At 48.8% G+C, this 15270-nt stretch overlaps 1 protein-coding gene across 4 annotated transcripts in view; it reads right to left on the bottom strand.

Moving 5' to 3' along the window:
• Positions 1–15270, bottom strand: part of ZNF185 (zinc finger protein 185 with LIM domain) — a 101272-nt gene that overhangs the window by 46221 nt on the left and 39781 nt on the right. For 3 of the 4 annotated variants that reach the window (XM_032794600.2, XM_032794596.1, XM_032794598.1), the window contains exons 9-15: positions 12143–12226; positions 10900–10938; positions 9925–10008; positions 8525–8608; positions 7800–7880; positions 7271–7354; positions 2982–3068 (exon numbers count right to left, since the gene is read on the bottom strand). In XM_032794600.2, coding sequence (XP_032650491.1) covers positions 2982–3068; positions 7271–7354; positions 7800–7880; positions 8525–8608; positions 9925–10008; positions 10900–10938; positions 12143–12226 — 543 coding nt within the window. The remainder of the gene's footprint in view (positions 1–2981; positions 3069–7270; positions 7355–7799; positions 7881–8524; positions 8609–9924; positions 10009–10899; positions 10939–12142; positions 12227–15270) is intronic. The other variant, XM_032794599.1, reaches the window with a different exon arrangement.

The following is a 15270-nucleotide window of genomic DNA, read 5'->3' as shown; positions in this document are numbered from 1 at the left end:
ACAGTAATGATCAATGTGACTCCTCCTGCCATCGCCATCTCCACCTCCTGACAAACAAAGGCTAAGACGCCATTCCTTATTCTATGCCAGACTAATAGCCATTAATGGACCTTAACCTGCTGCGCATTGGAATTTTCATCTCTGCTTTCCTAGAGACTGGCTCCATGGGGTCCCTCACAAACTGGAGACGGTTACTGTGGGTTTGTCTTTAGTATAGCTTAGGTACAGACTCCACGGACTGAGCATTTGAGCTTGTTCCAGAATCTGGGACGAGCCTATGTTGTGAGAACTGAAATGCTCAAAATAGCACATGCATGTGAATGGACACAGGATGCTAAAATTAAATTAACCAAGGGGGGTCTCAAAGTGGGGGTCACGAGGTTATCACTGGGGGTCGTGAGCTGTCAGCCTCCACCTCAAACCCTGCTTTGCCTCCAGCATTTATAATAGTGTCAAATATATAAAAAGTGTTTTTAATTTATAAGGTGGGGGGTCGCACTCAGAGGTTTGCTGTGTGAAAGAGGTCACCAGTACAAAAGTTTGAGAACCCCTTTGGAGCTTCGGGGAATGCGGGGGGGGGGGTCTCCCTTGGTAGAGTTGGGAAAGAGGTAGGTGGTGTAGGATATTGCTCTTCTCCTGTGATCCCTCCCCCATGTCTCTCTTGGCTCTATCACTGTTAATCTAAAGTGGCTAATTTTAAATGAGGTTACCCTTCCCTGACATGAATCTCCCTATGGCACTGAAATTAAATGTAGACTATAATTTGGCATTTGAGAAGTGAAAGGGACGGTAGCCCTAAGGGAAAAGATAACAGATTGGCTCTATGTGTTAAATAGCTGTCTGCAAGCCTCAAACTGCTGAATGAGCTTTAGGGCAGGGAAGGCTGTGCCTCTCCCTTAAAGTCTGGCCGTGCTCCATCTGACCCCCACATACTTCCTGTCCCCCGACTTCTCTCCTCAGAATTCCTGACCAATCCTGCTCCTTGTCCGCTGATCACCTCCCTGATATCCTCCCACCCACCACCCCAGGACCCCACTCTCCACGAACCCGCCCTGCTCCCTGTCCCCTGACTGCCCCGACCCCTATCCACCCCCCGCCGAGTCCTGATAGACCCCTAGAATGCCCACGATCCAATTCCCATTCCCCGTTCCCTAACCGCCCTCCTCCCAAACCTCTGCCCCCTCCCTGTCTCCTGACTGTCCCCAGGACTCCCTGCCCATTATCCAACCCCCCCCAGCCCTCTTACCATGCTACTTACCCCTGCTTCCCCCTTCTCATGGAGCCTCAGCGCACCACGTCCAAGAGTGGCCCTGGACAGCACTGCAGCAGTGTGGCTCCGGCAGGACTTGAGCTCACAGCCCCACCCCCTTACCACGCGGCTCCAAGCGGGAGGAGCTCAGACCCCACCCGAGCCACACTGCTTTAGCTCTCTCCAGGGCCGCTCCTGGGTGTGGTGCCAGGGGATGGGGGAAGGTGGAGGTGGGTCCAGGGCGAGCCTCCAACATTCTCATGGGGGCCCCTGTGGGGTCCGGGGCAAATTTCCCCACTTTCCTCCCCTCTGGGTGGCCCAGGGACTTCAATCACTCTGACATCTGCTGGGAGACCAATATAGCAGTGCACAGACAATCCAGGAAGTTTTTGGAGAGTGCTGGGGACAACTTCCTGGTGCAAGTGCTGGAGGAACCAACAAGAGGCCATGCTCCTCTTGACTGGCTGCTCACAAACAGGGAAGAATTGGTAGGGGAAGTAGAAGTGGGTGACAACGTGGGCAGCAGTGACAATGTGATGGCTGAGTTCAGGATCCTGATAAAAGGAAGAAAAGAGCATCAGAATATAGACTCTGGACTTCAGAAAAGCAGACTTTGACTCCCTCAGGGAACTGATGGGCAGGATCCCCTGGGAGGCTAATATGAGGGAGCAAAGAGTCCAGGACAGCTGGCTGCATTTTAAAGAAGGCTTACTGAGGGCGCAGGAACAAACCATCCTGATGTGCTGAAAGAATAGCAAATATGGCAGGCAACCAGCTTGACTTAACAAAGAAATCTTTGGTGAGCTTAAACACAAAAAGGAAGCTTACAAGAAGTGGAAACTTGGACAGACAACTAGGAAGGAGTATAAAAATATTGCTTGAGCATGCAGGGGTATAATCAGGAAGGCCAAAGCACAACTGGAGTTGCAGTTAGCAAGGGATATGCAGGGTAACAAGAAGGGTTTCTACAGGTATGTTAGTGTAAGTAGAGTCTGGATGAGCTCTCCCCTGACATCTAGTGGTGGGCTGTGGAAAAAGATTCAGAAGCTGATCTGGTTTGCAAGGACACACCTACCCTGCATAGGTGCTCGGCATGATGGGATTGCTTGCTCAAATGATCACTTGTGGCTGGTGTTGGATCCCCAGTTTCTTTGTTTTGGGGTCAGGATTGCTATCCTTGTTGTGTGAACCCAGGGCAGCAAAACTGTACCTAGCATATGCCCAATGGAGGGACTCACCCTCAACCTAACAGCAGTTGTTAGGCAGGGGACATGGCTTCCAAAGCCCAATCAGATGGGAGGGGATGAGTATAGGCATATGTGTTCAGGGTGGTTGGCTGTCTTATGGGTTTCAGAGACTGACTCCTCCAGGATATAATAAAAGAACTAATTTAGACTCAATTGAGAGTTTTGTTACATGCTACAAAGCTAAAATCACTGATACCTAGGTCTAAATATTAGATCTACTTTGACACTGTTTCTACTGCAAGAGACTGCCCAGTGTGCACCAACACTAAAATTCCCCCACTAACAGCTGAACTCATTGAGAGCTGTGTTAAGTGTATGGGGGAGGGGCTGAAGACATCTTGGTGAGCTGGCAGCTGGTGGAGAGCCATGACCAGCAGGGTGGCTGGTGGAGAGGGCCCAAGCAGAGACCCCCAGAAACATGGCATTTAGCTGTTGGGGTGACAAGCAAGTGCCTGAGCAGTGCAGCATTTAAGGTGCCTCCTTACCACCCCTTGTGCCTTCCACACAGGGTAAGATGTGAACTCTGTGGATGAACCTCTGAATTCTGGGGCTGCACTGGCCAAGGGCAGGAACTGTGAGTGGGGTACAGAGAAGGGACGGGCATGTTAAAGGGACTTTGGGTTGCTGGACTTAAGACCCTGACGGGAAAAGGACACTGCCCAACTTACTTGGTGGTGGGTCTTTTGCTCATGGTTTATGCTTATGTGCTCTACTAGCAGTATTTTTCCAAAATAATTCTGAGTTAATTCCCTTCTTTTATTAAAAGATTTTGCTACACTCAGACTCTGTGCTTGTGAGAGGGGAAGTATTGCCTCTTAGAAGTGCCCAGGGGGTGGTGTGTAATTGTCCCAGGTCACTGGGTGAGGGCTTGAGCCAGTTTTATGTTGTATTGTGGAAAAGGAACCCCTAGATACTGAACCCAGCCCTTGTTGCTGCTGGCTCCACCTGGCAAAATGGTTACAATAGCAACAAGAAAGTGGTCAGGGAAAGTGTGGGACCCTTACTGAATGGGGGAGCCTACCTAGTGACAGATGATGTGGAAAAAGCTGAAGTACTCAATGGTTTTTTGCCTCAGTTTTCACAGATAATGTCAGCTGCACTGGGCAGCACAGAATGGGGAGGAGATCAGCAGCCCTCAGTGGTGAAAGACCAGGTGAAGGACTATTTAGATAAGTTGAACGTGCACAAGTTCATGGGGACAGATGCAATGCATCTGAGGGTACTGAGGGAGTTGGCTGATGTGATTGCAGAGCCACTGGCCATTATCTCTGAAAACTTGTGGTGATTGGGGGAGGTCTAGGACAATTCGAAAAAGGCATATATAGCGCCCATCTTTGAAAAGAGAAGACGGAGAATCCAGGGAATTACAGACCGATCATCCTCACCTCAGTCCCCAGAAAAATCATGGCATAGTTCCTCGAGGAACCATTTTGAAGCACTTGGAGGAGAGGAAGGTGACTACGAACAGTCAACGTATTCACCAAGGGCAAGTCATGCCTGACCAAACTGATTGCCTTCTATGATGAGATAATTCACACTGTGGATATGGGGAAAGCCGTGGACTTGACTTTAGCAAAGCTTTTGATACGGTCTCCCATAGAATTCTTGCCAGCAATTTAAAAAAGTATGGATTGGATGAATGGACTATAAGATGGATTGAAAGCTGGCTAGATCATCAGGCTGACCAGGTAGTGATCAACGTCTCGATGTCTAGTTGGCAGTTGGTATCAAATGGAATGCCCCAGGGATCAGTCCTGGGGCTGGTTTTGTTCAACATCTTCATTAATGATCTTGCTGATGGGATGGATTGCACCCTCAGCAAGTTTGCGGATGACACTAAGCTGCAGGGAGAGAGGTAGATATGCTGGAGAGTATGGATAGGGTCCAGAGTGACCTAGACAAATTGAAGGATTGGGCCAAAAGAAATCTGATGAGGCTCAGCAAGGACAAGTGCAGAGTCTTGCACTTAGGATGGAAGAATCTCATGCACCGCTACAGGCTGGGGACCGACTGGCTAAGCGACAGTTCTGCAGAAAAGGACCCAGGGATTATAGTGGATGAGAAGCTAGACATAAGTCAACAGTGTGCCCTTGTTGCCAAGAAGGCTAATGGCATATTGGGTTGCATTAGTAAGAGCGTTGCCAGCAGATTGAGGGAAGTGATTATTCCCCTCTATTCGGCACTGGTGAGGCCACATCCGGAGTACTGCATTCAGTTTTGGGCTCCCCACTACAGAAAGGAGAGAGTCCAGCGGAGAGCAATGAAAATGATTAGGGGGCTGAGGCACATGGCTTACGAGGAGAGGCTGAGGGAACTGGGGTTATTTAGTCTGCAGAAGAGAAGAGTGAGGGGGGATTTGATAGCAACCTTCAACTACCTGAAGTGGGGGTTCCAAAGAGGATGGATCTAGGCTGTTCTCAGTGATGGCAAATGACAGAACAAGGGAGCAATGGTCTCAAGTTGCAGTGGTGAAGGTCTAGGGTGGATATTAGGAAAAACTATTTTACTAGGAGCATGATAAAACACTGGAATGGGTTATCTAGGAAGGTGGTGGAATCTCCATCCTTTGGAGTTTTTAAGGCCCAGCTTGACAAAGCCCTGGCTGGGTTGATTTAGTTGGTGTTGGTCCTGCTTTGAGCAAGGAATTGGACTAGATGACCTGAGCTCTATTCCAACCATAATATTTTATGATTCTATGACTTTGCAGCTGGTGAAAGAGCATAGGCGTGCACAGTACATTTCATTAGGGTGTGCACCCAGGGAATTTTATTTATTTTAAAGGCAAACATCATAAAGTTTGGGTTACGGGAGGGAATGCGGGCTGTAGGAGGGGATGCGGTGTGCAGGAAGGGGCTCAGGCAAGGGATTGGGGCAGAGGAGGGGTGCGGGGTGCAGGAGGCGGCTCAGGGCAGGGGGTTGGGGTGCAGGAGGTGTGCGGAGTTCAGGCAGGGGGCTCAGGGCAGGGAGTTGGGATACAGGAGGGGTGCGGCAGGGGCTCAGGAGAGGGAATTGGGGCGCATGAGAGGTACTGGGTGCAGGTCGGGGGCTCAGGGCAGGAGGCTGGGGTGCGAGGTGCAGATAGGGGGCTCAGGGCTCCAGCCTGGCACCGCTTACCTGCAGCTGCGTGCTCCCTGCCTGACTGCCCTGGCCCCACGCCATGCTGCTCACAACGTCCCTGCGCAGCCCGAGGCGGGCACAGGGCTCTGAGCGCTACCTTTGCCACGCCTTCAGGTACCTCCCCTGAAGCTCCCATTGGCCATGGTTCCCCATTCCCGGCTAATGGGAGCTGCGGGGGATGGTGGCTGGAGTGAAGCACAGATCCCTCTGCCCCCCTGGGGCCCCAGGGACATGGTGCCATGCCAGCCACTTCTGAGAGTGGTGCGGGGCCTGCCACACCACGGGGGGCACACCCGGCACACCCCATGCACACGCCTATGTGAAAGAGGCTGTATGGCAGTCAATTGATCCACAGCACAGGAAGCCTCACTGCAAACTTCCATCACACTGCATCACCAACCTGCCTCCCACCTGAGCTGGAGACACAACTCCTAGGCACAGAAGGGAAATGTGACTGAGTATATGTTCCCCCATCTCTGCTTAGCAAGAAAGGGGTTAATCCCCTTTGCTGTGCTGAGAGGAGGTATCTACCCCTTCAGGAGTGTTGAAGTGTTGGGGAAGGGGATGATACAGGTGTTTCTACTGGTGGTCTGGACCCATTTGAAGGGGCTTACAAGCCATTTGTCTCTTCCCCTTGGGTATTTAAAGCAAACTAGATTCATCTGACAGTTCTGGTTCTTTCTCAGCGATTGCTAGAGCTGAGCTATGGGAGAGGGATCTCAGGGGTTTGAGCATGGGCCTGCTAAACCCAGGGTTGTGAGCTCAATCCTTGAGGGGGACATTTAGGGATCTGGGGCAAAAATCTGTCCGGGGATTGGTCCTGCTTTGAGCAGGGGGTTAAAGTAGATGATCTTCTGGGAAGCCTTCCAACTCTGATATTCTAAGCTGCCAGGCCCGGAGAAAGGAGGTTGCTACTCTAGTCTAGTAGGCTGCTGGGAGCTGGAGTTGGCAGCTGTTTCTCCTAAAGGTGGAAACTGTACAAATGAGTAAAGTCTTCTGAGTGGGGATCAGGGGATGGCAGAGAGAGAGGGAAAGGAAGAGGGGAAACTGCCAGGGCATGCAATGTCTTAAACACCACCTGCCCTCAGGGTGAATTCTCATAGTAACACTAGGTTAGGGGGTTGTTATAGAAGTGGATGGGTGAGATTGTATGGCCTGCATTGTGCAGGAGGTCAGATTAGATGATCAAAAGGGTCCCTTCTGACCTTAAGGTCTATGAGTCTAGTACAGGGGCTTCAATTTGCATCTTCCTCTCCTCTCTTTATCCAGCACACATGAATAAGGTCAGTCAAACCTGATTTGAGATCCTGCTAGCTGAAATGAGCTATATAAATGAGTGCTACATCACAGATCTTATGCTGAAGGTAAGCAGGGCAGTGGTGAGCAGCTTTCATTAGAGATGTGGGGAGAACACACACAACAGCTACTTCTGAACAGAATGTGCTCCAGGGGTAGAAGAGGCATTTAGCTACTTGCCATGCTACCTTCACGTCAGGCTGCCCCATTTTCCTGGTGGGATGAAGTGGGGATTTTCCCTTCTTATGTTATATGTGAGTCTTACTGTTGAGCCTATGTGAGTTTTACAACATCTATTTCACTCTCTGCACAATGCTCATTTCACTGCAGGAGGAGGGAAGGTGTTTCATACAGACTCTACCTTTCCCCTGTGGAAATGGTGGTGGCTTTTGGAATCGATTCATCCCAGGAGATCAGGTCAGGCTCCTCTTTAACTGGTTTGTCACTAGTAACAAAAAACCAAAAGTAAGACTCACTATGAAGTACTTGTACTGTAGCCTAACATAATTGGCTGAAATATAATACAGGGGTGCATAGGAAAAAACAGAGAAATATACTGGGGGATAGTCCACTCTGCTCAAGCTAATCATATAAATCAGAGCCACCATGGACCTGTTCAGCTGCTGTGTCTATTTTCTCGCTCTGCCAATTGTTCCCTACAGTGTAATCTTTCTTCATTCTTTGCCCTGCCTAGCTCAGGTAACAGCGATCCCCTCTGTCTTTGGGGAGACTATCCCACACACAGAATGATTGCACTGGTAGGAGTGGCCATGTCAGATAACTCCCACCATGGCCAGTGCTCTGTGATCATGCATTCGCTGCAGTAATGAGACAGGGAGATATATTCATGGACCTTGACTAAAGGATCATCAACACAGTCTGAACTTTACCTTTTCTCTGGGGAGGAGGTGACTCTCAACTTTATTTCACTCTGAGGGATTGGCTTGAGGACATTCATAACTCTTTCTTCACTGATGAATATAGAAAGAAAGTTGCAATTAACCAGACATGCTACCACAAACTCATATGGTACATCCAAGTCCTCTATAGTTATTGAAGTTCTATATAGCAAAGGAAGACAGAATTTAAAAGGAAAGGCCAAATAAATAGGTCTGAAGCCTCTTTTGATCCAACCAAGTCATAGCAAACAACTTCTGAGCAGTGAACATGAGAGGGAAGAGAACTCCACTAACATGGGACATAAGTTTCTTCCACCCAGGGAAGTTTGAATCTGAGGAAAGGACAGAAGGATCTCTGAAACAAAGGGTATAACCTAGGCCAGAGGAGATCTGTATAAAAGAAATGGGTAGCAAGCCATCTCAGCTGGACCGGCAGGTATAACTGAGATTGGGGCAGAGGAGATCTGAATATAGGGAAGCTGGCAGCCCCCCCATCTACTCCTGGGTAAAACAAACTAAGTGCCTCACAGCTTCCTCACTGGGCAGAGCAGCATCCTTCTCAATGCTGAGAGGAACCACTCCTTCTTCAGTGGAGTTAGTTAGTGAAGGCAATAGCATAGCAAGTGGCACCAACGACCACATAAAGTACATATGAGTTGGGAGCACCCACTGGCATGCAAACTCATTTAATGTAATAAACTCCACAGCAATTCTACCTTCTGCCCGTAGCCAGAGTGGGTTTGGATGTTGTTGCTTCACCTGGAGAAGTCCCAACAGGCTTCTCCTCATCCACTTTGTCACTGATAATCACAATAAATAATAATTAATAAAACACAAGATCAAGTGTGTATGCCCCCCTGCTTTCCAAGACACTCAGCGCTGCACTGAACACTCCATGCCAGATAGAAATGCGTGCACATGGAGGGAAGGTCTGCTCCCTGCAGCAGTGCAAGGAACACTTCTGAAACACTGAATAAACTGTTCTTCTGGATCTGATCACTTCCCCTCTTCCCACAGGCATCAAAATGGAGCTCAAGTGTTCCTGATGTTCATTGCATGCGGCCTTGACACTTCACAGTGATTACGTGAGTTTAGAGTGTGTGCATGATCTTACCTGGAAAGCTCCTTGTCTGGCTTTTTAGCTACTTTTGTGCCTGGGCTCTGGTATAACACTGGAGGGAGCCACAGTGACTCAAACTCAAAGCATCTCTCCCACTGTGATTGGCAGATGTACAGCTTGCTGGAGGCAGTCGGGAGCCCATTAGGAAAAGTAAGAATGGCTCCCTTTGACCTAGGGTGACCGGATGTCCCAATTTTATGGGGACAGTCCCGATTTTTGGGTCTATTACCCCCCACCCCTGTCCCGATTTTTCACACGTGCTGTCTGGTCACCCTACTTTGGCCCCATTCCCACCCCTGCCCTTTTGTCCCCTAGAATTAGTTGACCTGTTTCTTTTGGCCCCTCCCCTCTTCAGCAGGGGTGGCCAAGGTTGTAACAGAGTTTAAGGCCAGAAGGGCCCACTAGATCATCTATTCTACCCTCCCACAGAACACAAGCCACCAGCATCACTCAGCACCCACACGCTAAACCCAAAATGAGACCAAAGTAGAGGAGACCACAGGAGACTAGACTATTATGTGCCACAGGCAGAGAATAGAAGGGACTAAGACGCATCAGTGCCCAAAACCCTGCATAAGCAGGGAAATGATGAAGTGAGAGACACCCAGATAATCCTGGCAAGTGACCTGCATCCCCGGCAGTGCAGAGGAAGGCAAAACCCACCCAAGGTCACTGCTGATTTGAGCTGGAGGAGAATTCCTTTCCAACTCCACATATGGTGGACAGTTAGACCCTGAGCATGTGAACTAGCCAACCACCTGAGAGAGAGAATGCTCAGTGCCACCTCAGAATTCTGGCCTACCCTGCCTACTGTTCCATCTCCAGCCATAGCCATCCTTGGTGCTTCTTGTGGGAGGGGACCCTCCATCATCAACTGTGGTAGGAATGACTGTCACCTTTCACCAGCGACTATCTTCAGTGTCACATAGGAAGACAAGCTGGAAAATGGACCCCATCCCAAACACACACAGAGTAATCCAGAGTCAGGGACACTACCTTTTGCCACCAAGACCAAACCTTGATGACGGCGGAAGGGTCTGACTCTTCATGTGTCGTCCTCCTTCCTCCTCAATCTCAACCCTTTCAGGATAAAAAATAAAGACACAAACATCACATCATTCCACACAGATGCACACACACTTGTTCAAACATTTTATTTCGTCTCCCCTCATGCTGTAGGATTTTTCTCTGCTCATCTTAGGGTCAAACTTTGCTTCTGTCCCTAGAGTCCACAGCTGGACTTAATGAATATGTTGTTAACTGGCTGAATGAAGCAAGCCTTTACCCTTACCTTGATAGTCTTTCTTTGTGTGGGACTGACTGCTCAGGAAGCTAAAAGCCCAATGCTGGCCCTGATTGCAGGGGTCAATCTCTTCTTGAAGACGAAGGGAAGTGGGTCCCCAGGATCTCCCAACCACAGTTCCAGGATTCCTGACAATCCACGGCTGTCATCTTCCAGTTCAATATCTAGGGCTATGTCTACACTGCGCATCTTATAACGGCTGCCATGCTGTTGTAAGCGTGCAGCCACACTGTTGTAAGGTGCACTGTATAGCCATTTTGTCTCCTGGCAACAAAACAAGGCCACCTACAACGAGGGATGGTAGTTTCAAGGATGACAGCACAGCTTCCGCTAACAAAGTCCTGTCCACTTCTGTGCTTTTGTCATTAAAACTTTTGTTGTTCAGGGGGGTGTTTTTTCACACCCCTGAGCGAAAAAAGTTGTAATGATGAAAGTGCTAGTGTAGAGATAGCCTAAGTCACTGTGTTCGTCCCACGAGGAGCTTTCCAGTGCCAGTATAAGTCAGCCCAGACAGATGGGTCCAGCCTGTCTAGGCTTTTTCCCTGCCTCCAATTTCACACCAGATGGAAATGCCAAACCCTAGCCCTTAGTAGAAACCACTACACTGAGATGGTACCATAGAAGGGGAGTTCTACTGTAATTTTTGGGGCACAGAGCCAGTGACTCACCTTTTGGCAATGAAGGGTGGTACTTCTTGTGTTGGGCTTCTGTAAAGAGATACAAAGGCAAAGATTGCATGAAGCCAGTGAGCAAACCTGGCATGTGGGCAGTTCTCACAGGAGATGCTGAGACAAATTCGACAGAGACCTGAAGGGTGATGCTATTTTACATCTAGGGCCATGTAATGCAGTTCGCACAGACTTAGCAGTGAGTGGGCATGCAAAACCAATGTAACTTACACACCTAGGGGGCAAAAGCAGGAAAAGCATCTGATAAGAAGGTGTAAAATAAAGCCACCCCCTCTTATTTGACACCTTTCTTTTAGTAGTTTTTTTCTTGTTACACACAAAATCCTTCTGCCTCCTAGCCACATATATGGCATTTGGTTTGCACACCAGCTGAATTCCAAATCAGTGCAAGGTACACTATCTTATTGCCCTTGTGTAAATTACACCATCTTATGTCATTGTTGTGGCACATTCCTTCTTTGCTTCTCCCATTCCCTCACAGGCACTGCCAGCCTCCCTGCCACCTCATTGTGCCACCCAGAGTTAGACCAAGAGGGAAAAAGATGCCCTTTAAGCTGCAAAAATTGCAGTCACTTGTCCTGGGAGATCAATCTTATTTTGACCAGTAGAACTGACCTTTACAACTCCCAGGGGAGAGGTGGATAGAGGAGCTTCCTACACCAGTAGTATCTCCTGCATACTTACACTACTACTGTTAGTGGAGCTGCCGCTGAGATGGGGGCTCATAACATATGGTAAAAGACAGTTCCTGCCCCAAGGAGCTTATCTAAACTGGATGCAAATCCTGCTTGGAATCCAATTTCTTTGTGGGAGATTCCTTGGCCCAAACTAATGTTTACAAGCCCCTTCTGCCCCTGCCCCTCTCTCCAGGGTGCAATAAAGCTGGGCTGGAGAAAACAGGTGCTTGGGATATTCTGAACAGCCAGGCCTGAAAATATGGGTCTTAGTTGTAGGTTCTAGACAGTTAGGAATCATTTTTTCAAAGATTTCGGGCTGTTTTTCTTTTGCTCCTTTCCCTCTTGGATGGGAAACACTTCAAAGGTCCTTCAATGGATATGACCAGTTCTGCAGTTCCTTGGACTTTTCTCAGTTAGGACTTGATTCAAAGCCAATAGAAGCCAAAAGAAAGACTCACATTGCCTTCAGTGGATCAGGCCCATAAGTCCCTGTGAAACATTTGCTAATAGTTTCCCTTTCTGTTCACCCATCCCATGAGACTCACCCATTGCTTTTCTTGGCAGCAGAGAGGACGTAAGAGCGCTCCCTGCTGGCTGTGCGCCTCAGAACACTGTTGGCTGCCTCTGTCCTGGAAAGGAAGGAAGAGATACCCCTGGGGGAATTCTACGCCACTGCGCAGACACAGAATTTATGTCCCCTGCAGGTTTCTTTGTTTCCACACAGAAAAATGACGTTCTGACAGGGAAGCAAAGGGAAGCCACAAAAGCGGTCATGCGACCCTTCCCAGCAGTATTTTTCGGGTGCACAGGGCAGCTGACAGAGAGGTAAATCACTGTGGGGCAGGGGCGGGACTGGGAAAGATATGGCTGGTGGCTCCTTCCCTGTGCTGCGCTCAGCTGCTAGTCCCAGCTGGGCTGGGGAGGATGGAAGTTCATCTTCCCCTGCATGGCATCTGGGGCCATGTCAGCCCTCCCCCAGATTCCCTTCCCCCACCCCCACAAGCTCTTCCTGCACCCATCGTTCCTCAGCTGCAGAGGGAGAGATCACTGTACAGGGAGCTGATCCCCCCCATCCATCCAACCCCCATGCATCCAGACCCCCTCATACCCAGACCCTCCCACCAAGCCTCACCTACACCGCACCCAGAACTCCCCCCCCTCAAAGAGCCCCACTCCCCCTGCACCTGGACCACCCTGATGAGCCACCAGCACCTGGATCTCCAACCTACCGAGCCCCAAACAACTGCACCTGGGTCCCAACCCCAATAAGCCCCACTCCCCCAGCATCTAGCTCTCTGCACTGAGCCCCCAAACCAAGATCCCCCTGCTGCCCCTCTATCCCCACTACATTCAGACCCCACTGCTGAGCTCTAACCACCTTCACCTGGATCCTCCTGCAGAGTTCCATTACCGTTGCACCCAGAACCCCCCAAGTAAGCCCCTGTGCATCTAGATGCACCCAGCACCCAGATCCCCCACTGAGCCGCTTGCACCCAGATTGCCCCACACAGAGCCCTCTCAACCCACACCTGGATTCCCCCCACACTAAGCCCCTCCACACTTGGATCCTGCCTGCACCTGGTGCACCTGGCATGGAGGGGCAGGGCTCTGGGGTGTTACTGGGGCAGGCCCGGTCGGTCCTTGCACTGTGTCAAGGTTGGGTGTAGCCTTATTGCTGAGTCCATGTCCTGGGGATGGGAGGGGGAGCTACACAGTGATCTGTGCAGCCAGTGCCCTGTGCTCCCAATGCCATGCTGGAGTCTCCATATTTATTTGACAAATAAAATTTGCAGACTTTTAAAATATTGTGCACAGACTTTTAATTTTTTTTGGCACAGAATGCCCTCAGAAGTAAAGAGCACATTCCAGTGATGAAGCTGGGAGGCAGGAGACTGAGATGGTAGGGGGCTAGAGGAGAATGAGTCACTGAAGGCTTGTACCAGACTCCACTGGAAAGAACATAAATCAAGCAAGAGCTAAGGGTAGTAACAATGGCCTATCTGTCCATTTATTCTGTACCCATCACCGTGGTGGTCAGGTATCAATTCCCACCTTCATACTATTTATACTGTGCTAGGCGTGTATGTAGCTCTGTGCAATGGGTGATATGTGTCAAGCAATCAATAGAGTCCCTAGCTCAAGGGGATTACTGTCCAAGGGCAATGAAAGGTTGCAATATGGTACATAATAAAACAATGCAAATACAAAGTGTGGGGCCTGGGCTTCACAACTGGATTGCTGAATGGGGCAGGTGTGTCTATACAGATTCGTTTGAAGATTTTGGTACCTCTAAATGTGGATGGGGTGCTCCCAACCTCAGTTTTTTGCCCACAGTGGAATGTGAGCAAAATCATAGAACTGCAAGGGACCTCGAAAGGTCATCTAGTCCAGTCCTCTCCACTCCTGGCAGGACTAAGTATTATCTAGACCAGCCCTGATGAGTGTTTGTCTAACCTGCTCTTAAAAATCTCCAATGATGGAGATTCCACAACCTCCCTAGGCAATTTGTTCCAGTGCTTAACCACCCTGACAGTTAGGAAATGTTTCCTAATGTCCAAACTAAACCTCCCTGGCTGCAATTTAAGCCCATTGCTTCTTGTCCTATCCTCAGAGGATAAGAACAACAATTTTTCTCCTTCCTTGTAACAACCTATTATGTACCTGAAAACTAATGTCATGTCCCCTCTCAATCTTCTCTTTTCCAGACTAAACAAACCCAGTTTTTTTTCAATCTTCTCTCACAGGACGTTTTCTAGACCTTCAATCATTTTTGTTGCTCTTCTCTGGACTTTCTCCAACTTGTCCATATCTTTCCTAAAATGTGGCACCCAGAACTGGACACAATACTCCAGTTGAGACCTAATCAGTGTGGAGTAGAGCAGAAGATTTACTTTTCATGTCTTGCTTACCACACTCCTGCTAATATATCCCAGAATGATGTTCGCTTTTTTTGCAGCAGTGTTACACTGTTGACTCATATTTAGCTTGTGGTCCACTATGACCCCGAGATCTCTTTCCATCTTCCTCCTTCCTAGGCAGGCATTTCCCATTTTGTATGTGTACAACTGATTGTTCCTTCCTAAGTGGAGCGCTCTGCATTTGTCTTAATTAAACATCATACTGTTTACCTCAGACCATTTCTCCAATTTGTCCAGATCATTTTGAATTATAACACTATCCTCCAAAACACTTGCAACTCCTCCCAGCTTGGTATCATCTGCAAACTTTGTAAGTGTATTCCCTATGCCATTATCTAAATCACTGATGAAGATATTGAACAAAACTGGCCCAAGAACTGATCCCTGCAGGACCCCACTCGTTATGCCCTTCCGCATGACTGTAAACCACTGATAACTACTCTCTGGGTATGGTTTTCCAACCAGTTATTCACCCACCTTATAGTAGCTCCATCTAGGTTGGATTTCCCTAACTTGTTTATGAGAAAGTCATGTGAGATGGTATCAAAAACTTCACTAAAGTCAAGATATACCCCTTCTACCACTTGCTACCTATCCGCAAGGCCTACCCTGTCAAAGAAAGCTATCAGGTTGATATGAAATGATTTGTTCTTCACAAATCCATGCTGTTACTTATCACCTTCTAGATGCTTGCAAATTGATTATTTAATTATTTGCTCTATTATCTTTCTGGGTACAGAAGTTAAGCTAACTGG

The sequence above is a fragment of the Chelonoidis abingdonii genome, chromosome 8 (genome assembly GCF_003597395.2).
Source record: "Chelonoidis abingdonii isolate Lonesome George chromosome 8, CheloAbing_2.0, whole genome shotgun sequence".
In the NCBI taxonomy this organism is placed as follows: domain Eukaryota; kingdom Metazoa; phylum Chordata; order Testudines; family Testudinidae; genus Chelonoidis; species Chelonoidis abingdonii.
This window is presented reverse-complemented; position numbering and strand designations above follow the sequence as displayed.